Source organism: Eretmochelys imbricata, chromosome 1 (genome assembly GCF_965152235.1).
Source record: "Eretmochelys imbricata isolate rEreImb1 chromosome 1, rEreImb1.hap1, whole genome shotgun sequence".
In the NCBI taxonomy this organism is placed as follows: Eukaryota; Metazoa; Chordata; order Testudines; family Cheloniidae; genus Eretmochelys; species Eretmochelys imbricata.
This window is the reverse complement of record NC_135572.1, coordinates 208,544,125-208,567,981: the sequence shown is the minus strand read 5'-3', so window position 1 is coordinate 208,567,981 and position 23,857 is coordinate 208,544,125. Positions and strand designations below refer to the sequence as shown.

General features: G+C 46.7%; 1 protein-coding gene across 1 annotated transcript in view; it reads left to right on the top strand.

Moving 5' to 3' along the window:
• The window catches only part of SPAG17 (sperm associated antigen 17), a 296,695-nt gene that overhangs the window by 206,916 nt on the left and 65,922 nt on the right, over positions 1-23,857 (top strand). Inside the window, exons 24-27 of the mRNA XM_077807348.1 lie at positions 5,148-5,362; positions 12,831-12,951; positions 14,367-14,635; positions 23,038-23,185. Of these exons, the coding sequence (XP_077663474.1) occupies positions 5,148-5,362; positions 12,831-12,951; positions 14,367-14,635; positions 23,038-23,185 (753 nt within the window). The remainder of the gene's footprint in view (positions 1-5,147; positions 5,363-12,830; positions 12,952-14,366; positions 14,636-23,037; positions 23,186-23,857) is intronic.

Below are 23,857 nucleotides of genomic sequence, written 5' to 3'. Positions count from 1 at the left end.
TCCCCGTGTCTAACAGTGGGGAACATTTCTGTTCAGCCACAGGCAAACAGCCCAGCAGGAACGGCCACCTCTGAATGTCCCCTTAAGAAAAGCACTCTATTTCAACCAGGTGACCATGAATGATATCACTCTCCTGAGGATAACACAGAGAGATAAAAAACGGATGTTGTTTGAACGCCAGCAAACATACCCTGCAATGCTTTGTTCTGCAATGATTCCCGACTACGTACTACTGGCCTGGTGTGGTAAAGTGTCCTACCATGGTGGACGGAATAAGGCTGCCCTCCCCAGAAACCTTTTGCAAAGCCTTTGGGAGTACATCCAGGAGAGCTTTATGAAGCTGTCCCTGGAGGATTTCCGCTCCATCCCCAGACATGTTAACAGACTTTTCCAGTAGCTGTACTGGCCGTGAAGGCCAGGGCAAATTAACCATTAAAAACCCTTGCTTTTAAACCATGTATACTATTGAAAAAGGTACACTCACCAGAGGTCCCTTCTCCACCTGGCGGGTCCAGGAGGCAGCCTTGGGTGGGTTCGGGGGGTACTGGCTCCAGGTCCAGGGTGAGAAACAGTTCCTGGCTGTTGGGAAAACTGGTTTCTCCACTTGCTTGCTGTGAGCTATCTACAACCTCATCATCATCCTCATCTTCCTCGTCCTCAAAACCTGCTTCCGTATTGCCTCCATCTCCATTGAAGGAATCAAACAACATGGTTGGGGTAGTGGTGGCTGAACCCCCTAAAATGGCATGCAACTCATCATAGAAGCAGCATGTTTTGGGCTCTGACCTCTCTGGTTTTCTGGTAGGCTTGCCTCAGCTCCTTAAGTTTCACGTGGCACTGCTTCGGGTCCCTGTTATGGCCTCTGTCCTTCATGCCCTGGGAGATTTTGACAAATGTTTTGGCATTTCGAAAACTGGAACGGAGTTCGGATAGCACGCATTCCTCTCCGCATACAGCGATCAGATCCCATACCTCCCATTCGGTCCATGCTGGAGCTCTTTTGCGATTCTGGGACTCCATCATGGTCACCTCTGCTGATGAGCTCTGCACTCACCTGCAGCTTGCCACACTGGCCAAACAGGAAGTGAAATTCAAAAGTTCGCAGGCCTTTTCCTGTCTGCCAGGCCAGTGCATCTGAGTTGAGAGTGCTGTCCAGAGCGGTCACAATGGAGCACTCTGGGATAACTCCCGGAGGCCAATACCATCCAATTGCGTCCACAGTACCCCAAATTCAACCCAGCAAGGCCAATTTTAGCGCTAATCCCCTTGTCGGGGGTGGAGTAAGGAAATCAATTTTAAGAGCCCTTTAAGTCTAAAAAAAGGGCTTCGTCTTGTGGATGGGTGCAGGGTTAAATCCATTTAACGCTGCTAAATTCGACCTCAACTCCTAGTGTAGACCAGGCTCAGTATGCCACTGTTGTCTGCCTTCCTTTCATTAGTGGAACTTGGGCTGACCAATACCCCAGTCTAACAATTACAAGAGCATCCCAAGCTCTATCCATATCAGGATAGAGTGTGCACAGCAGAATATTGTAATGGGAGGTAGGGCACTGGAAAACACATCTGGTCATTACCCTGACTCATCTGATGCTTTAGCCTAGTACACTGATATGGTAGCTCCAAAGGTTGAGAACTACTATTTTATTGCCTAATCATGTTCCCACTGAAGTTAGTAAGAGTTTTACCATTGACCTCAATAGCAGCAGGATCAGGTCCTTACGTAGTGTATGGTTGGGGATGCAGAAAAGACAAAGGTGAAGTTGAAGGGGCTTCTTCTTTAACACATGACTGGGAACTGTGAATTGTCCAAAAGTGGAGGAGTCTTCCCGAGCCCCCTTTTCTGGCCTTCAAACAATCCCCTGCTCCCCAACACCTCATCATCAGAAGCAAGTTCCCCACAGACCAGGATACACCAAATCAAAGCGGCACCAGACTCTGTTAGAACAACAAACCTGCAGACATATCTCCACTGCTACAATGAGCAATATCCCCCACAACACACCTTTCAAGATCAATGGGTCCTACACATGCCTATCGCAACATGTGTTATACCTCACCCAGTGCACTAAATGCCCCAATAACAACTATGTGAGCGAAACCAGACAATCATTACACTCTTGAATGAACTCACACAGAAAAATGTTAAAAGACAAAAACACATATCACCCATGGGTGAATACTTTTCACAATACGATCAATCCATATATGACCTCTCAATCCTCGTCCTCAAAGGAAACATACACAACACCTTCAAAAGACAAACCTGGGAGCTTATTACAACAAACAGTAACCCACTAACTCCCCCTTTTTTGTCCTGTGACTGCAGAGGTGTTAACTGGCCACATCACCTTGAATTGTCTCTTACAATTAAGGCTCCATGTCTGACTTCTGCAGCGGCCTGTGCAGCTGGCTGTGGGGCTGCCCGAGCAGATCAGGCAGCCCCTGGGCCTGTCGCGCCAGCTGCTGCTGGGGCACTTTGGGTGTGGGAGGGGATTCAGGGCTGGGGGTTGGGATGCGGGGTAGTGCTTACCTGGTGGGGGGTCGAGGTGAAAGTAGGCTCGTACAGCGTACCGGTAAGAAGTGGCCACCGGTACCGGCACGTATGCAGCTGACCGGGGGGTGGGGGGTGGGGGTGGGATAAAAAGGGCAGCTGCCCTGGGGCCCAGCAATGTAAAAGGGCCTGGGGCAGATACTGCAGCAGTGGCCAGAGCCCCAGACCCTTTAAAATCACTGCCGGAGCCCCTGGTGGTGTGGGCCAGGCAGCACGGATAGGCTGACCCCCCAGCCCTGCCCCCTTTCTGCCTGAGGCCACACCCATTCCACCCGAGGCCCCACCCCTTCCAGGGACCTGGAGCCAGGTCCCCGTACTGGTAAGTCTTCTGTGTTACTTTCAGCTCTGTGAGGGGGACACCCCGGAAACAGCCAGCATGTCCCTAGAGCTCCTAGGCGGAGGGACCAGGGGGAGCTGCATGGAGCCTGGTAGAGAGCCTGGCAGCCCCGTCAACCCTCCACCCCCAGCACCAGCAGTAGTCCCCATCCGCGCGCCACCGTCAGGTCCTGCCCCCCAGCACCAGCAGAGGTCCTGGGCCATGCGCTGCCCCCCAGCACCAATGGGGGTCCCAGGCCACCCCCCCACAGCATCTACGGCACCTCCCCCCCCGACCACTCTCCCAGAGCACTTGCAGTCCCGCAGCCCAAGTTTTAGCTAGGTTTATATAGTACAAGTCATGAACAGGTCACGGGCCATGAATTTTTGTTTACTGCCCATGACCCGTCCATGACTTTTACTGAAAATACCCAAAACAAAAACGTAGCCATACTTACAATATATGTTAATTACTTATGCTAAACCATATGTTCCACATTTTATTAAGCTGTGACACTCTGGTCACCTCTCCCAGACCTGAAGAAGACCTTTGTGGAACTAAAAAGCTTGTCTCTTTCACCAACAGAAGTTGGTCTAATAAAAGATTACCTCACCCACCTGGTCTCTCCAATTGCTACTTTTCTCTGAAGTCAGGGCATCCATTCTTCTAATGATTGCACAAGTCCATTCCACTTCAGCTGTGTGCACCAGAGTGGGAGATTTTTCCCTTAGCGGCACCTGCTGGGATGGAGCATGCACCCTCTGCTGCCTCATGCCAATGTGTAATAACATAAAGGGTAGATCTGCCCCAGCCTCCCTCAGTTCCTTCTTACTGCTCATGTTGTAGCATGTTGACTTGCTTAGCAAATGTTCTCCTTTCTCCCTTTTTTGTATATAGTTAGTGTATTCATAATAGTTAGTTAGTTAGTAGAGCTTTACAGTAAGTTCCATTTCTTACTTAAAGTGTTGGTTCTCACAAATTCTGGATACTGACTCCCAGTACCAGGGCATGCCTCAGTCTTTGGACTTTAAGGCATGCACTGGCTGCAATAAGTCAATGCCAAGGAGTGACCCTCACTCCAGGTTTCTGAAATGCCTTGGGGAGGGTCACTCCCCAAATACATGCTCTGTATGTGTGGACGTAGGGTTTACAACAGGAATAGAGATTCAAATTTTTTCGTATTATGCTGCTGCAAAAAAGGCAAATGTAATTCTGGGGTGTATTAACAGGAGTGTCATATGTAGGACATGGGAGGTAATTGTTCCACTCTAATTGATGCTTGCAAGGTCTCTGCTGGAGCACCGAAACCAGTTTTGGGCACCGCATTTTAAGATGTGGGCAAATTGAAGAGAGGAGGAGAGCAAGAAAAATGATAAGAGGTTTAGAAAACCTGATCTATCAGGAAATGTTGAAAGAATTGAGCATGTTTAATCTATAGAAAAGAAGGCTGAAGGGGACTTGATAACAGTCTTCAAATATGTAAAAGGGTGTTATAAAGAGAAGTGTGATCAGTTGTTCTTCATATCCATTGAAGGTAGGACAAGAAGTAATGGGTTTAATCCGGAACAGAGATAATTTAGGATTGATATTAGGAAAAATTTTCTAGCTATAAAGATAGTGAAGCACTGGAACAGGTTACCTAGGGAGGTTGTGGAATCCCCATCACTGGAGGTTTTTAAGACCAGGTTGCCAAACACTTGTCAGGGAAGGTCTAGTTATGTTAATCCTACCTCAACACAGGTGGGTGGAGTAGATGAACTCTTGAGGTCCCTTCCAGTCCTACAGTTCTATGATTCTATTAAATCTATCAGGTGTTTTTAAGTAAAAAGGACAGACCATCAGAACAGATCCTTTGCCATGGCAGAATAAAAGCATTATAACTCCAAACTACTGGAGTTAATGGTCAGTCCATGATGAAGTGTAACAACGTTTATATTTTCCCAGATACTAGCTTCAGAACATGTCCAGCTATATGAATATTTCTTAGGTGAAGGAAAGTGGAAGGATTGTCTTTCCCATACATAATAGACTCCGACCTAGAGACATCTCAGAAGCTATGGGACACATCAGTCTTAACCCTCTCTATGGCTAGAGTAGGCATAGAAGGGGTTTGCGTTTGTTGTCATGAACCCAGTCCCTGGACCTGAGGTCTCTGTTTTTTGTCTTTTAAAAGGTAAAACTTGGTAACTCAAGTTTGTCAAACAAAACCTGATGCATGCATATATGTGACTTCCGACTATTGCATAAAAATGTTGCTTTCTCTCTCTCCCTCCCCGCCAGATGATACAGATCCTAATTTAGCAACAATTCTTAATATCCCCTCCGTACATATTCCAACTGTTGCTCCTGCTGCTGTTGCTGCTTCCGTTTCTTCAGGAAAAAGCAACAAGTCACTGAAACAAAAATCAATAAAATCTCTGCAGTCTGCCAAAGGGAGCCATGTCAAGTTAATCACTCCACCACCGGAAGAGTCTCCAAAGCAAGAAGAGAAAAAGGTGAGAGAATATTTCCCAGTAAGTACTGAATTTACCTCCTAGTGTAATCATAAGCCACAAATAGGTATAAATTGGTAGCATGACTCAGCAGAAAAGACAATTGCAGTCAGCAAGGTTATTTTTTCAAATGTCAGTGTTTAAAACAAGGTGAAATCAATTAACTTGATCAGAAATGTTAGCTGAGCCCAGTCACGATCTGAGAACACAGGGAAAGATAACTTTTTGTAATGTCTGCTACGATCTCAGAGGCTTGGCCATTTATTGACAACATAATCACAAATCTTGGGAGACAGGCCAGTCCTTGCCTACAGACAGCCCCCCAACCTGAAGCGAATACTCACCAGCAACCACATACCACACAACAGAACCACTAACCCAGGAACCTAACCTTGCAACAAAGCCCGTTGCCAACTGTGCCCACATATCTATTCAGGGGACACCATCACAGGGCCTAATAACATCAGTCACACTATCAGAGGCTCGTTCACCTGCACATCCACCAATGTGATATATGCCATCATGTGCCAGCAATGCCCCTCTGCCATGTACATTGGTCAAACTGGACAGTCTCTACGTAAAAGAATAAATGGACACAAATCAGATGTCAAGAATTATAACATTCATAAACCAGTCGGAGAACACTTCAATCTCTCTGGTCACGCGATTACAGACATGAAAGTTGCGATATTACAACAAAAAAACTTCAAATCCAGACTCCAGCGAGAGACTGCTGAATTGGAATTCATTTGCAAATTGGATACAATTAACTTAGGCTTGAATAGAGACTGGGAGTGGCTAAGTCATTATGCAAGGTAACCTATTTCCCCTTGTTTTTTCCTACCCCCCCCCCAGACGTTCTTGTTAAACCCTGGATTTGTGCTGGAAATGGCCCACCTTGATTATCATACACATTGTAAGGAGAGTGGTCACTTTAGATAAGCTATTACCAGCGGGAGAGTGGGGTGGGGGGAGGTATTTTTTCATGCTTTGTGTGTATAAAAAGATCTTCTACACTTTCCACAGTATGCATCCGATGAAGTGAGCTGTAGCTCACGAAAGCTTATGCTCAAATAAATTGGTTAGTCTCTAAGGTGCCATAAGTACTCCTTTTCTTTTTGCGAATACAGACTAACACGGCTGTTACTCTGAAACATAATTAGAGTTGGTTAAAAACAAAGGAAAAATATAATAAAGATTATTCTAAATTTTCTCCCTTTTTTCAAAAAGAAAAGGAGTACTTGTGGCACCTTAGAGACTAACCAATTTATTTGAGCATGAGCTTTCGTGAGCTACAGCTCACTTCATCGGATGCATACCGTGGAAACAGCAGCAGACATTATATACACACAGAGATCATGAAACAATACCTCCTCCCACCCCACTGTCCTGCTGGTAATAGCTTATCTAAAGTCTCTTCACAATGTGTATGATAATCAATGTGTATGATAATGTGTATGATAATCAAGGTGGGCCATTTCCTGCACAAATCCAGGTTCTCTCACCCCCTCACCCCCCTCCAAAAACCACACACACAAACTCACTCTCCTGCTGGTAATAGCTTATCCAAAGTGACCACTCTCCCTACAATGTGCAGGTGTCCCCTGAATAGATATGTGGGCACAGTTGGCAACGGGCTTTGTTGCAAGGATAAGTTCCTGGGTTAGTGGTTCTGTTGTGTGGTATGTGGTTGTTGGTGAATATTTGCTTCAGGTTGGGGGGCTGTCTGTAGGCAAGGACTGGCCTGTCTCCCAAGATTTGTGAGAGTGTTGAGTCATCATTCAGGATAGGTTGTAGATCCTTAATAATGCGTTGGAGGGGTTTTAGTTGGGGGCTGAAGGTGACGGCTAGTGGCGTTCTGTTATTTTCTTTGTTAGGCCTGTCCTGTAGTAGGTGACTTCTGGGAACTCTTCTGGCTCTATCAATCTGTTTCTTCACTTCCGCAGGTGTGTATTGTAGTTATAAGAAAGCTTGACAGAGATCTTGTAGGTGTTTGTCTCTGTCTGAGGGGTTGGAGCAAATGCGGTTATATCGCAGAGCTTGGCTGTAGACGATGGATCGTGTGGTGTGGTCAGGGGACCCATCACAGGGCCTAATAACATCAGCCACACTATCAGAGGCTTGTTCACCTGCACATCCACCAATGTGATATATGCCATCATGTGCCAGCAATGCCCCTCTGCCATTTACATTGGTCAAACTGGACAGTCTCTACGTAAAAGAATAAATGGACACAAATCAGATGTCAAGAATTATAACATTCATAAACCAGTCGGAGAACACTTCAATCTCTCTGGTCACGCAATCACAGACATTTCGCTATCTTAAAACAAAAAAACTTCAAATCCAGACTCCAGCGAGAAACTGCTGAATTGGAATTCATTTGTAAATTGGATACTATTAATTTAGGCTTAAATAGAGACTGGGAGTGGCTAAGTCATTATGCAAGGTAGCCTATTTCCCCTTATTTTTTCCTACCCCCCCCCCCCCGACGTTCTGGTTAAACTTGGATTTAAACTTGGAGAGTGGTCAGTTTGGATGAGCTATTGCCAGCAGGAGAGTGAGTTTGTGTGTGTGTGTGTGTCCCCCGGAAAAGGGGGGGGGTGTGAGAAAGCCTGGATTTGTGCTGGAAATGGCCCACCTTGATTACCATGCACATTGTAGGGAGAGTGGTCACTTTGGATGAGCTATTACCAGCAGGAGAGTGAGTTTGTGTGTGTGGTTTTTGGAGGGGGGTGAGAAAACCTGGATTTGTGCTGGAAATGGCCCACCTTGATTATCATGCACATTGTAGGGAGAGTGGTCACTTTGGATAAGCTATTACCAGCAGGAGAGTGAGTTTGTGTGTGTGGTTTTTGGAGGAGGGTGAGGGGGTGAGAGAACCTGGATTTGTGCAGGAAATGGCCCACCTTGATTATCATACACATTGTGAAGAGAGTTGTCACTTTGGATGGGCTATTACCAGCAGGAGATTGAGTTTGTGTGTGGGGGGGTGGAGGGTGAGAAAACCTGGATTTGTGCTGGAAATGGCCCAACTTGATGATCACTTCAGATAAGCTATTACCAGCAGGACAGTGGGGTGGGAGGAGGTATTGTTTCATGATCTCTGTGTGTATATAATGTCTGCTGCTGTTTCCACGGTATGCATCCGATGAAGTGAGCTGTAGCTCACGAAAGCTCATGCTCAAATAAATTAGTTAGTCTCTAAGGTGCCACAAGTACTCCTTTTCTTTTTGCGAATACAGACTAACACGGCTGTTACTCTGAAACCTCCCTTTTTTCAGAATTTCAAAATTCAAAAATCTTCTACCAGCTCTATAATTGGTTTAAAAATGGGAGGAAATGTTCACAATTTTTCTTCAAATGTTTTTCAAATTTTGTTAAAATTTTGACTACCTGTAACCATAAATTGGTTGACAGAGTGGGCAACTGCAGTCTAGTATGCATTCACCTCATGTGACAAAGTCAGGCTGGATGGCTGCAAGAGGGTGTGGGAAGGCAGATATGTTAGCCCTAGAATGTTAAAGGCCCTCTTCCCTATAAGCTGAGAAGGGGTTACCTCAGGTCAATTAGGAACACCTGGATCCAGTTAAGGGCTGCCTTAGACCTTTTGAAACCTCTACTCCGCTGAGAGAAAGGGAGGGAGAGGGAGAAAGAGACAAGCTGCTACCAGGCCAGTGGCAGCAGGGAAGTAAGGCTGCACTCCTCCCCATAGGGAAAGCAGAGAAATCTGAGTGCCTGCTAGGGGAAGGACTGATGCCACGGGGCAGACTACAGGGCGACACCCAGTCCCAGCGAGGAGGCAGGGGAAAGTATCACCCTTTGTTTTTGTATTTATGGGACTATTTCCCTTTTGTTTGGTGGAGAATCACCCTATTCTCCACCAACGGCCTACCCAGGAAATACAGCCAAAGGAACACAGAACGGGGGAGGACAAACGCTGCCCAGAGTGGGGTGGGGCCCCTCCCTCAATGTGAAGAGGACCATGCACACTTGTGGTAACCAAGCTGAGATTTTCCCCAGACACCTTAGTCAAACACACCCTGGTTTGGATTAAAACATAAAATAAGATTATTAACTACAAAAAGATAGATTTTAAGTGATTGCAAACAGATCAAAGCAGATTACCTAGTAAATAAACAAAAATGCAAACTAATCTTAACATATTAGATAGATAGGTTATGAATTAGCAAATTCTCGCCCCAAATGATAAATGGTGAGATCCCAAGCCTTCATTCTTCCTGGCCTGACTTTCGGGAAGGCTTGCAAATAAACAGAGCCGTTTACAGTCAATTGTCCTAGATGATGGGAGCCATCAAGATACTAAACCACCATTAATGGCCCACACTTTGCATAACTACAATAGGATCTCAGAGTTATATTTTATATTCCTAGTTTCAGATACAAGAATGACACATTCATACAAATAGAATGAACACACTCAGAAGATTATAAGCATTGTAATGATACCTTACAAGAAACCTTTTGCATGAAACATATTCCAGTTACATTATATTCACACTCATTAGCATATTTTCATAAAATCATATGGAGTGCCACGTCACACCCTCCTGCTGAACTTACTGCCAGAGACTTGACAATGTCCATGGCAGAGGCAGTATACCTAAAATTCCTCTTTGGGCTCCCCTCTGGGGCAGACACTCCTGTGGCCCCCAAAAGAGAAGGTGACCCTGATCCAGCTGTGGGCTCACAGCTACCAGCTATGACAGACTCTTCACTGGCCAGCAAAATTCCCCACACACACACACTTTACTCAGGTTGGGCTTGCTTCCAGCTACAAAGTCCTTGGGGTCTGCTCCCACCGCAGCAGTCACCAGGACCCCAACTCTCATCTCCAGGATACATGTCTCTGTGCACCTCTTCCACTCCATTACAGCCAGTTCATGCTTCAGGGTCTCAATTCATGCTTGTCTCTGGGCCTCAGTTTCTTTGTCTTTTAAGTCCAGGGTTTGCTGGTGGGTAGCCTTTTCTTTTTCCAGAGCAACCTTATCCCGGGCAAATTATGCATCAATTTCCATTTGTCTTTCCTTGAGACCATCACTCGATGAGCTGGGATACCACAGAGAACCCCCTCCTGCCAGAACAGATCCCCTCCACTCCTGTCTTGCTGAGTTAGACTCTCCAGTCAGCTTCCGCACAGACCCAGAGGTTGGGCCACACCCTTCTGCAGTTCACTGAAGCAGATTCACTCAGTTAAGAGAGACTTATCCAGCGCCCAGTGTTCATCCTTTCTGGGCAATTTGCAACTTGTGCAGTTCTAGCTTCTTCTGATCTTCACTCTTACTTATTTTGCTTACTTTTCTGTCCCTATTTCCCTTACCCGAAATAAGCAAAGAAAAAATAACAAACCAGTAACCACTTTGTCTGTTCTCCAGCCAGAACACTTGAAACTCACTTAAAATCACTACCAGCATTTCAAAGCAATCAGCTGTGCACAGATCCTGCCGACTACACCACTGTGACAGGTTGGGTCACAAAGACCCTCTTGGGACTGCCACCTGATGTGCTGAGACTACCTCTGAGCCTCTTTTCCCTGGCAGCTTGGGACTTCAGAACCCTGCCTTGTTGAGCCAGACACGCCACTCTGGCTCCAACACAGACCCAGGGTCTGAACCACACGCCCCAAAGCTGCAGACTTAACTGAAAACAGCTTAGGAAGTGCTCCTGTCTCTAGCACCCAGACACCCAGTTCCCCCCAATGAGATCCAGACCCCAAATATATCCATTTTACTCTGTATAAAGCTTATACAGAGTAAACTCATAAATTGTTCACCCTCTGATAGAGATACTGATAGAGAGATATGCACAGCTGTTTGCTCCCCTAGGTATTAATTATTTGCTCTGGATTAATTAATAAGCAAAAAGTTCATAGAATCATAGAATATCAAGGTTGGAAGGGACCTCAGGAGGTCATCTAGTCCAACCCCCTGCTCAAAGCAGGACCAATCCCCAATTTTTACCCCATATCCCGAAATGGCCCCCTGGAGGATTGAACTCACAACCCTGGGTTTAGCAGGCCAATGCTCAAACCACTGAGCTATCCCTCCCCCCCAAGTTATTTTATTAAATATAAAAAGTAGGATTTAAGTGGTTCCAAGTAATTGCAGACAGAACAAAGTAAGTTACCAAGCAAAATAAAACAAAAACATGCAAGTCGCATTGTTGCAAGTTGCAGTGGGGGAGGTTTAGATTGGATATTAGGAAAAACTTTTTCACTAAGAGGGTGGTGAAACACTGGAATGCGTTGCCTAGGGAGGTGGTGGAATCTCCTTCCTTGGAAGTTTTTAAGGTCAGGCTTGACAAAGCCCTGGCTGGGATGATTTAACTGGGAATTGGTCCTGCTTCGAGCAGGGGGTTGGACTAGATGACCTTCAGGGGTCCCTTCCAACCCTGATATTCTATGATTCTATGATTCTATGATTCTAAGTCTAAGCCTAATACATTTAAGAAACTGAATACAGGTAAATCTCACCCTTAGAGATGTTCCAATAAGCTTCTTTCACAGATTAGACTCCTTTCTAGTCTGGGCCCAATCCTTTTCCCTGGTACAGTCCCCTTATATAGCTTTGGCACAAGGCAGGAATCTTTTGTCTCTCTGGGTCTCCACCCCTCCTTCTAACTGGAAAAGTGCCAGGTTTAAGATGAATTCCAGTACCGGGTGACCTGGTCACATGTTCTGTGAGACCCCAAGCCTTCATTCTTCCTGGCCTGACTCACAGGAAGGCTTGCAAGTAAACAGAGCCATTTACAGTCAATTGTCCTAGTTGATTGGAGCCGTCAAGATTCTAAACCACCATTAATGGCCTACACTTTGCATAACTACAATAGGATCTCAGAGTTATATTTTATATTCCTAGTTTCAGATACAAGACTGATACATTTATACCAATAGGATGAACACACTCAGTAGATTATAAGTTTTGTAATGATACCTTACAAGAGACCTTTTGCATGAAGCATATTCCAGTTACATTATATTCACACTCATTAGCATATTTTCATAAAATCATATGGAGTTCAACGTCACACCCGCTCCCCCAATGCCCACCCCACCTGCCACTCACTCCTCTCCACCTCCCCCAAGTGCTTCCTGCCAGCCACTCATGGCTTCGCTGGCCGCCTTGGGAACCGCCAAACAGCTGATCGGCGGCCCGCTCTGGGACGCGCCAAACAGCTGATCTGTAGCCAGCCCCAGGGCCGCAGAACCACTGTGGCTGGTAGGTGCTGAGCACCCCCTTTTTTTCCCTGTGGTGCTTGAGCCCCGGAGCGTCCACAGAGTTAGCACCTATGGAGGGACTGATTACAGATTAAATTATAACTCAACATTAATAAGGTAGGTAGCAGAATCAGACCTTAAGATACTAGCTCTACCAGAGCATATAACAAAACTAAACTTTATAAAATGCTTTTTGAAGTGTGTAATAAAACTAATCTGTGTTCTGTTCTCTAGGTAGAAATAGAACCACCAACACCTCAAACACAAGCGGTGCCAGATGTCCCTGTTTTCCAGACTTTGAATGCCTCCTGCCCCAACGGGCTGGTATTGACTTTCCTTGGTCAAAGTTCTATAGGTTAGTTTTGTGAATCACTATGGACACAGGAGTGTTCTGCATAAAGTTAAAATCACAAAAGACTTTTTTTTATGCAGAGATAGATTTAAACATAGTTACAGGAAAGTTCTGACATCTAATATTGAAAACAATTCCCTAAACATTATTATAGAAAACAACTGTATGAATTTCTTTCTGAAGATGAAAATGTCTGTGTAGCTGAGCAAGGCTCAGGGCAGTTCATGACCCACTTTCTGTGTCTGGCCTATTAGGCCACTGCAGTGATTCAACTTCCCACTGTTTTTGGACATTTGCACACCTGTTCAACTGCACACTGTAGACTGCAGTGATACTTGGGTTGTCAGTAATCATAAGATTGAGGTTTGGAACAGTTTCATCTTCATTATTACTTTTAGTGTATATAAATGGCTAGAAGATGGATATTGGTGGTTCATAGAGCCTCAGCACAAAGGCTTATCATTATGGGAGAGAGTTGGATACCTCTGAGCCTGAGCCCGCCTAAGCCTTATGAGTCATCCCTGAGTGAGAGAGTATGACAAGTCATCAGAGGCAATTGCCTGCAGGTCTTGTGATAGGCCCCACACCTTTCTACCAGGGTTCAGCCAATCCACAGGTAAGGACCCACTAAGGTCATCCCAAGGTAGGGTTATAGGCTTCTAAGGAAAGCAGTCTGTCCAGTCTGCTCAATGTTACTATCTGGCCGGCGTATTCCCATTCCCAGTAGTTTCAGCAGGCTGCCCTTGCTCCTGCTCCTGCTCCAGTCTGCTCCTCACATTGCTGCTGCTCCAGTCAGCCTTTGCACCTGCTCCTGCTCCAGCTGGCCCTTGCTTCTGTTCCTGCACTACCTGTGCCTGTTTCCACACTATCTGGCCCCTGCTCCCGCCTGCATCTGTTACTGCCTCAGCCAACCTGCCCATCAACTCTAACAGAGAGGGAGAACCGAGATTACTGGTCACATAACCCTGAATTACGAGAATAATAATCTTTTACCTTCAGGCCTCCATCCCACTCCCTTGTCAAAATATTTGTTCAAGGTATGTGAGGTCAGATTAGGTTAGCATTATATACAGTGAAGAGGATAGAGAGACTCAATATTAGATGTCAAAACAAAATAGTGTTCAGTACAGGAGTTTCAATTGGCACTACTAATCTCCTATAGGTGTGCAGCCTGTCTACACAATTGTCCACTACACTCAGTATACAATGAGCTCTACTGTCTGTGTCTAAGAATTTATTTATTGCAGAGACTGTGTCTACTTTTATGTTTGTAAAGCATCAACCAATGTGATGGCACTCACTAAATAACAATTTTCACCAATATTGATGCTAAGATACAATAAAGATGGGCTCCTTAGAATTGCTTAGATGACAACGGCTACTGCAGTACTGTTAATTAATATAGACTTTAATTTCAGATTTAAAAGCAGAGTCTAAGGAAGCTGAAGCCAAGGTAGATGAAGCCAACAAAAGTGAAACCACAGTAGATGAGGCCAAGGAAGATGAGGCCAAGGCAGAAAAAGCCAAGCAACCTACTCTGGAAATCCTAGTTAGGCAGAGTTATCCCCTAAGGGTGAAGCATTCCCAACTGTACAAAGCAGTGAAGAAACCAGTAGAACAGGAAGTGTCCAGGGTCATTACCAGCCAAGGAACTGTCGTAAAGTACATGATTGATGGATCCACCCAGGTATAGTAAAGAGTTTGATTAGAAATGGGTTGAACTTGGTTTCATGGGCAAAACAGGCAGTCCTGGCCTACAGTTTCTGCCTGTAGGCAGTCTGCACCACTGGGAAAATATATGTTTTTACATAATTCCTGGAAAGACCACAGCCAGAAGAATAGTCCTTTTGGAATGACAACACAGAGTTGGCCAGCCTATGTTGTTTGAGACTAGATGGTGTATAAATAGGGGTGTATAAATCCTGCACTGACATGGACAGGGTTTGGGAGGCTGTGTGTGCTAAGGTAGCCCTGCCTGGCCAGCCCTGCCAATCATGCTTGGTAGGGCTGAGGGCTTTGAAGGGAGGAAGCTGCAGTACGCAAGGCAGGAAGCCCTGAGAAGGGGGTGACTAGAGTGGCTCTTGAAATAGCAGGAGAAACCCTCATGCCAGAACTGCTCCCACCTCTGCAAGGAGTCCAGCAAACCCCAGGGCAAGCCTAATAGGAAGCAACTGACTCAGCTAGCCAGCCATAAGGACTCCAACAAAGCTGCTACTCAGACACCCCTGAGGTAAGGCTTTTTTGCCTTTTTATTGACCCCCCAAGGGTCTTGGATTGTGTTGACCTGAACTTTTGCTTTTCCCTTACCCAGGAGGAAAGTGAGGAGGCCCACAAGGGTGGGGCACTACCAGCACTAAGAGGCTGTGGCCTGTACTAGACCATCCCAGTGGTGGAAACTGGGTATGGTGAGGGGCCCAGACCAGCTAGGAAGGTGCCCCAGAGAGATTCTTTTTACAATGTCATTTCAAGACTGCTTTTGATATTTCTGTAATAATAATAGTACAGTGCTTCCTTCCTGTCCAGATTCCATGTTGGATTGTTCAGTGGCTTGAGGGCTAGCCTAGGTGGTGGGAAACCTGGGTTGAATTCTCTAGTCCACCACAGACTTCCTGTGTGACCTTGGGCAAGTCACTTAATCTTCCTGTACCTCCATTTCCCATCTGTAAAATGAGGATAATAGTATTTCCCTACCTCACAGGAGCATTGTGAGGATAATGCTATAAAGATGGTGAGGTGTTCAGATACTTCAGTAATGGGAACCATATAAGTACTTAAGACAGTTCGATATATTCTGCCTATCTATAATCTCTTCTTTGAGTGGTTGCAGAGGCATATTCCACTTGGGTGTGTTGACACCTAGCACACCGAGAGCTAGAGATTTTTTTCCTGCAGCAGTATCTGTTGAGGCAGTGCTCATGCCCCACACCTCCTTGTTACCCTCTGTGACGTTCCCCTCTGGTGTCATCCAGAGCGGTGATCTGCTAGGTCACTCCAATCCTTGAGTCTGGGAGCCAGCCAAACCCTGCTCTGCTGTGAGAACCACCACTCCCTGGCTGTTCACACACAGCCTCTGGCATGTAAGCTGCTCCTTGGATTGTGCAATCGAATTACACTAGCCAATATCTCTGGTCCCAGACACAATCCTAGGAACCTCCATTTTGCAGTGTCCAGTTATGCCCGCTGGATGCTGCAAGCTTATATGAGTTCATCAATTTAACAAAGAAATTTATATGTCCCAGGCTTGTTGTCCCAAGGGGAGTCTCTGACACGCTTCAAACCAAACCACTGCTTCAGATAGAATAAACAAACAGATTTATTAACTATAAAGATAGATTTTAAGTGATTATAAATCAAAATATAACAAGTCAGATTTGGTCAAATGAAATAAAAGCAAGACGCATTCTAAGCTGATCTTAACACTTTCAGTGCCCTTTCAAACTTAGATGCTTCTCACCACCAGCTGGCTGGTTGCTCTTCAGTCAGGCTCTCCCCTTTGCTCAGCACTTCAGTCGCTTGGTGTGGTGTCTGTAGATGTAGGTGGAAGAGAGAGGAAGAGCATGGCAAACATCTCTCCCTTTTGACACGTCCTTTCTTCCCTCTTGGCTTTGCCCCACCCCCTTTCAGAGTCAGGTGAACATTACCTCATTGTAGTCCTAAACTGACCAAAGGAAGGGGGGTTGACTCACTCGAGTCCAACAGATCTTTTTGTTGCTGCCTAGGCCAGCGTCTTTTGTTCCTGTGAGGCTGGGCTGGGTTTGTCCCATACATGCCCTGATGAGGTGTGAACTTCCCCTCTGCTCTTGGAGTGTTTTTTCCTGGGCTTATTTTAAGCCATGAGGATACATTTTCAGCCCCATAATTACATAGATGAAATTATAACCTATAACATTACTATAACATTACTGCAACAACAATTACTATAACATCATTATAACAACCAGGCTCAGTGCATCATGAGTCTTCCGAAGACACCGAACATCACAAACTTTGCATTGGATACCACACAATCATTTTATAAAGATGAACGTGGGGGTGTAGGGTGTTCCCACAAGGTACAGAATGCCACACCCTCCTGAGACTATATAACGCTGGCAGCACTCCAACTGTCCTCAGTTCCTTCTTACCATCTACAACCTGAGTCTGAGTTCCCCATGCAGGTTTTCTCCTCACAGTTTTTCTACTGCATCAGCAGTTTGTATCTGAGACCTTAGTAGTGTACATAGTTAGTACCTGTAGTTTAGTGTAGTGTAGTGTAGTTCTGCTCAGCCCTGTAGGCTATGCAGTATTCCCTGGGCTTCAAAAATTGCTTGTCATGTGGGGTTTCTATCTCTCATAGTGACATTCACACACCCTGCTTATTGTGCCTTGGCGAAGGCCATACTAAAGAAAAGTGCAGTATTTGTCATTCTTTCAAGAAAAGAATGCAGATCACTATAGATTTTTGCCTGAAGCAACATCACAGGCAATGAGGCCTGTCTCAGCACCTGGACCTTTTTTGGATTCCTTTATCAACCGTCCTGAGATAGTCCTCTGCCTCTGCACTAGTTCTAGACAGACCCCAGAACTCTGATTTCCCTTTGATAAAGGACAGGGGTCATTCATCATCTCCACATGTCCCTCATAAGAGGACTCATAAAACAGACTGGAGCCATCCAAGACTGAAGAGGGATTCATCATCCTCTTTATTGAGAACGGGGCCTCAGCAAAACTCAGGAACCCAGGATAGAGCCAGGGCATCAACCCATTTCTCTCCAGAACCAAGGTGAAAGGATCCTAGTACTGTACTGTCAACTCTGGAACCATCTATGGGACAGCCACTGAATTCAGTACCTATGTACATGACTGCTGCTCCATTACTGTCGGTGCTGTTGACCCTACACATTTACATGGTAGCATCAGACTTACTTTGTCTGTCTGTACAGGCATCCCCATTAACTCAGAACGTCGGGGCAGGGCCAGTGCTTCAGGCTAGTTCAAACCTTTTGTCCTCTTCAGCTTCACGACAAAGATTGCCCTCAACTCCAGTACCAATGAAGAAGCAGGCACCATCCATGGTATCTATGCTGACTGGACTTGTACCGATGCATCCCCTGCCCTCAGCACTGTCTACATCATCAAGTTTGGCATCAGCATTCTCAGTATCGGTGGGTTTCTCAGGGTGGGAACCAAATAGCTCCTCGGCACCAGTCCCTGCTGCAAAGCCCTCTCAAGGTGCCTTTGCAGTGCCAACCATGGTTCTGCTTATGGTACTGACATTAACCTTACTCCACTGGGCAGTGGACAAGTCAGGCTATCCTGTGGCCCCATCACAATAGTACATCTGATGCCCACTGATTATTCAAACAGCACATCACACTCTATGTTGGAGTCCTTCAGCTCTTCTCTAATCCTGCCTTGACTTAAGTGATCAAGACACCCATGTGGGGTAAACATTGGTACTGAGAGCAGAGTAATTCTCGTAGTAAAGACAAATCATCCTGTCCCACTGTGTACTGGTCGGGATCTCTGTGTGCTTTTCATTCCCACAGATCCCAGTCTCCATACAGGTGGGGTATAAACCCCTTACCTGGAGGAGGCCCAAACCTCAGAGCAGCCTGTGACACAAGCACAGGATAACATCCATCCTCCTGAGCCACCTCCTTTGGAGGACCCTTTGCCAGAGGACCAGCATCCCGTCCTTGTCCTCTCTGGATGAAGCAGTGGCCCTGAATGCAACTTCTCCTGTCCCAGATGATTTCATTTCCTACCAGGAATTGCTCAGGAGAATGGCTGCAGCTCTTATACTCAAGCTGAACTAGTACAGAAAAACAGTCACAAATTGGTGGACATCCTTTAGGCAACAAACTCAGGAAAGGGTTGCCTTCCTAATTAATGATGCCTTCTTGCAGCCAGCCAAAACTTTGTGGCACACTGTAGTGCAGTGGTTTTCAAACTTTTTTCCTGGGCACCCAGTTGAAGAAAATTGTTGATGCCCACTATCCAATGGAGCTGGGAATGAGGGGTTCAGGGAGTGGGCTCTGGGCTGGGGCAGAGGTTGGAATGTGGTGGGGGTCAGGGATGAGGGGTTTGGGGTGCAGGAAGGGGTTCCGGGTTGGGGGGGCTCAGGGTTGGGGATGAGGGATTTGGGGTGCAGGAGGGGCTCCAGATTTGGGGGGGATCAGGGCTGGGGTAGGAGATTGGGGTGCAGGATTGGGGCACGGGACTGGGACATGGACTTACCTCCCGTGGCTCCTAGTCAGTGGTGCAGCTGGGGTGCACCGCGGACCGCGCTGCACCCCGGAAGTGGCCAGCAGCAGGTCTGGCTCCTAGGCTGAGACGCACAACTCTCACTCACAGGCACCACCTCCCCCTCGCAGTTCCCATTAGCCAGTTGCTGGCCAACGGGAGTGCGGAGCTGGTGCTCGGGGCGGGGGCAGCACCCAGAGTCCCGTGGCCTCGCAGCATAGAAGCCGGACCTGCTGCTGGCCACTTCCGGGGCACAGTGCGGTGTCAGAAAAGGTAGGCACTAGCCTACCTTAGCTGGGCAGCACCGCCGACGGGACTTTTAATGTCCCGATCGGTGGTGCTGACCAGAGCAAGGCGACCCAGCACCTTACATGTCGCAACCCAGTAGTGGGTCGCACCCGCGGTTTGAAAAACACTGCTGTAGTGGTCCCTCAGGCTCAGAATCGGAGGGAGGCCACTCTGTGTCACTGCATCAGGCAACAAACAGTCGATTAACAGTCTATGGCTCTGTCCTTCTGGCGTGCAGAGCAATAAGCAGTCCCTAGCCCAAGAGGCTTCAGCTGGGGCAATCACAGTCTGGGCTCTGACTCTCTGGGCAGGGCAGAGCATGGAGCAGGCTTTCACCTAAGCCTCCTGGCTAAGGCAGCCAGCAGACAAACAATCTGGGGCTCTGGCCCTCTGTACAGGGCAGGACAGAGCAGGGAGCAGGCTTTTGCCTAAGACTCCTGGCTAAGGCAGCCATCAGACAAGTCTGTGGTTCTGGCCCTCTGGGCCGGGCAAGCCACAAGGAAAGCCCAGGCCTTCTGGCCTCGGGATGAATAGCTACCCCAGTGGTGGGTTTTGCAGCAGGGGGTCGGGGACCTGGGCCGACCCTACTCCACTGGGTCCCAGCCCAGGGCCCTAGCAGTGACAAATGGTTCTACCACTGGGTCAGCAGGGATCCTACCGAAACAGACTGACCTGTGCTCCCGCAATAAAACCAGAATAAAATCTGGTTTCCCTGGACCACTTCCTACCACAGTCTGGACAGGGTTTCTGTAGTCCAGACTGGGTCCTCTGTCTCCTTGGGGTACACTGCAGATGGCAGTCCCAGCAACTCCTCTCCAGCGTCGGTCTCATCGGGGGCAGGGTGCTGCACAGCGCCAATTCAGCTCCAGAGTTCTGCAGCAGGCTGGAGACATCTGCCTCCTCCCCTCCTGGCTCTCGCTTGACTGATCTGCAGGTCCTGCCTTTTCTAATTCCTGTCATGCCCCTCTGCTTCCACAAACACACAACACATACTAATAATTAATAGGGGGCCCCTTGAGCTGCTTGAGACCCTAAGCAATTGCTTAGTCTGCTTATGCCTAGTGCCAGCTCTGGTTTCTACTCTCAGCCAGTACCATGGCTGCGAATGAGAGGTTGTGGCAAGGAACATTTACGTCTACCCTGAAGGACAAAGAATCTAAAAGATTGGACTCATTAGAGAGACAGATTTATTCTGCTGCATCACTCCAAATGAGAATTGCCAACCTGGTGGAGCATCCAGATCTGATGCTTCTTTTGGCAGGGTTGTCATGCAATCTTTGTTTTAGTGGACTCTGAGCACCCACCTCTTTACATCATGATTCATGTCACTGTTTGTGAGTCACCAAGAGTGCGTTATTTATGGACAAGCCCTTGAAGATGAAGAAACACTTAGTTACTTTACAGTAACTATGAGCCTTTGAAATGTGTTGTCTATAGATATTCTGTGACCTGCCCTATGAAGTCCCTAGAACACCTGGATTCTGTAGTGGCAAAGGAACTGAGTGGCAGTCGGGGCTCCCCTACTCTTTTTGCCTTCAGCATAGGGCACAACGCCACTCAGGACACAAATACAACCCAACAGAAACTGCTGGCCAAAATATTCCAATCTTGAGTTCATGGATAGGGTGACCATGTGTCCCATTTTGGCCAGGACAGTCCCCTTTTTTAAGCCTTGTCCCAGACGTTCTGATTTTTTTTTTTTTTTTTTTTTGCAAAAATGGGCATTTGTACTGTTTGCTCATGCCATTACAAGTTGCTCTGATCAGTTGGCAAAAGCAAATGGAACAAATGCCCAGTTTTGCCAAAAAAGTGGGTCGTGCCCCCGTCAGGAACCTTTGAGGAGGACAGTGGTGACACGAGGTGCTGGGCATGGGGCTTGTGCAGTCAGCCCAGGGTGCTGTGGGGCTCAGGAGGTCAGCCACAGTCCTGGGTGCCATGGGGCCCAGGCAAGCAGCAACGCCAAGTGGCTCGGGATGGCCCCATGTTGGGGGGCTTCAGGTGAGCGGTCATGCCAAGCTGCTCAGGCCAGAGCCATGCCATGTCCTGATTTTACTTTTATAAATATGGTCACCCTATTCATGGAACATATGTGCACTGTCAGCATACACCTACCCCGATCTAATCTGTGCTTACACTTGCCACTGCCCCAGTTTCCCCTTTTGGCCTCCTCAATAACCCCATAAAGGGGCTGGTTTATTCACAGAAAGTTTAAAATTTAAAACAAAACTCCCTTTGGTGAGCTGGCCCTCTGACCAGGTCCCTCAGAGTCCCAAATAATGTCTGTCACCACAAGACAAAGTTAATGTACTCAATTCTGGTATCTTGTGCCACTCCTGGGGCCCCTATTCAGTCCCAGCCTCTTGATTCTCTTCTATCCTCTTCTCATGATGCTGACTCACAGAGCAACCTTTCTTGAATCTTCCCCTGGTCTTTATCATGCAACCACTCCCGGGGCTTTTCCACATGGAGTCTTTCCCTGCTCTAGGGTTGCCACCTTTCTAATGGCTGGTAACCAGACCCTGAGGCCCTGCTCCCTGCTCCACCTCTTCTCCCCATGGCCCCTCTCCCGTCTCTTGCAGGGTCTTCACCAGTACAGCCAAGGCTGCTTTGTCCACCACCTGTGGGATCCACAGAGCCACGTGCAGCAGCTTGGCCCTGGAAGCAGTGTCTGCAGTACTGCCTCCTTCCTTCTGCTTAGGATTGCCATCTTTTCCACGGATCAAAAAAAAAATGGACATCAGGGCTTGTTAAACGGCACCCAGACACAGAAGCTGAAACCCAGTCTGTCTAGGAGAAAACCAGATGGGTGGCAACCCTCCCCTGCTTCGTCTCAAGCAGCAACTTGCAGGGCTTGCTACCTGAAGTCCTTCCTTTCTCCCAGGAAGAGATCCAAGACCTCCTGTCCCTAGGCCCAAGGCCTCTGTCTGCCTTGTGACTCTCTCCTCTGTCTTGCATGCCTTCATGAAGTCCCTCTTATCTATACTCCAGAGGCCTGATATAGTCACATGATCCACCTGTCACATGGCAATCTTCATTCTCCACCTGGGGAGGCAAGTTAAGGGGACTGGGCCCATCTCCCTATAAAGAGGCCCGCCACCCTGTGACATGTACCAAGAGTGGAGGTTATTTGGACAACCTATCATAAAGAACCACATTTACTGTGAGTATGTAACTTTTTCTTCCTCTATGAGCCACTGTCATGGCAAAAGCTAGATACTCCAGTGCTGGAAATGACCCATCCCTGAACAAAGACCAGTACAGTGAGACAAATGAGCTAGCAGGTCTGTAAAAAGTGGCATACAAAAACCTCAGGAAATATCAACAATTTAAATAGAATGGTCATTATTTTTTATGTTTATAATATCACCATGTATTCAATAGAATTACTGTTTATTAGAAGCTTGTGCTGTTACAATTATTGATCCCCATTGATTAGTGATCTTTATCTCCTGTACTCTAAGGCTTCTTTCCTTCTTCACTATCTACTACTTTCATTTGAACATTTTCTCTGCTTTATATTCTTTTTGTTATTTGAAATTATTTTAACATAAAGAAACTGCTTTGTTTTCTCCCTAGCTTCTTTTTCCTGATGGCACGGTGATCAAGAGTCCCGATTCTGGCCCTGTTCTAGCACCATCACCTGCAGTTAGTACACGATCATCCATTGCTGAGAACAGCCTACAGACCCAACCATTGCCTTCTGCTGAGATCAGCATTAAAAAAGGTAGCATTTTCAGTGTTAAACTCCAAATGCTTCAGCTGAAATTATGGCATTTTAGCAAGGTCAGACCCAGCAGAAAAAGTGTTTCTGTAGCCTGAAAGTTCTGCCAGTGTTGAGAATATGCCATTTTACCTGCACTTTAGTGTTGCAGTACGTCTCAAGTTTGTCATCTTTATAAGCATTAACATCTCCTCTTTCTCTCCAGCCCTTTCTTTTTCTTCAAATGTGGAAGAAAACACACAAATGAAAATATATATATGAGTTCACCTGGCAGAGTGACCCAATACAAAGTCTATTAAAGTAAATCCTCAGACCTTTGGTAATACCAAATCCCCGAGTCCGTATTCACCTTTTACTCTGTCCTTATTCAGGGACACTCCTATTGAAGTCAATGAGTATTTGGCTGAGTAACAACTGAGTAGGGACCTCAGAGTACAGCTCAAAATAACTACCCATAATCATAACATTAACTTGTACTTTATTGGGGCCCTTATCTCATGAATAGAAGTTGCTGACTGAGCTCATCATCAGTAAAAACCTGTAGAAAATCAACTCTGATTTCATCCTGCAGAGACAGAGAGAAGGCAAGTGAGACCACATTTCAGGATTTCTTGGCCTCAGTTGGGCCTCCAGCCTCACTTTACACATTACAGCAAGCTGTGGTTTTTATTTTGC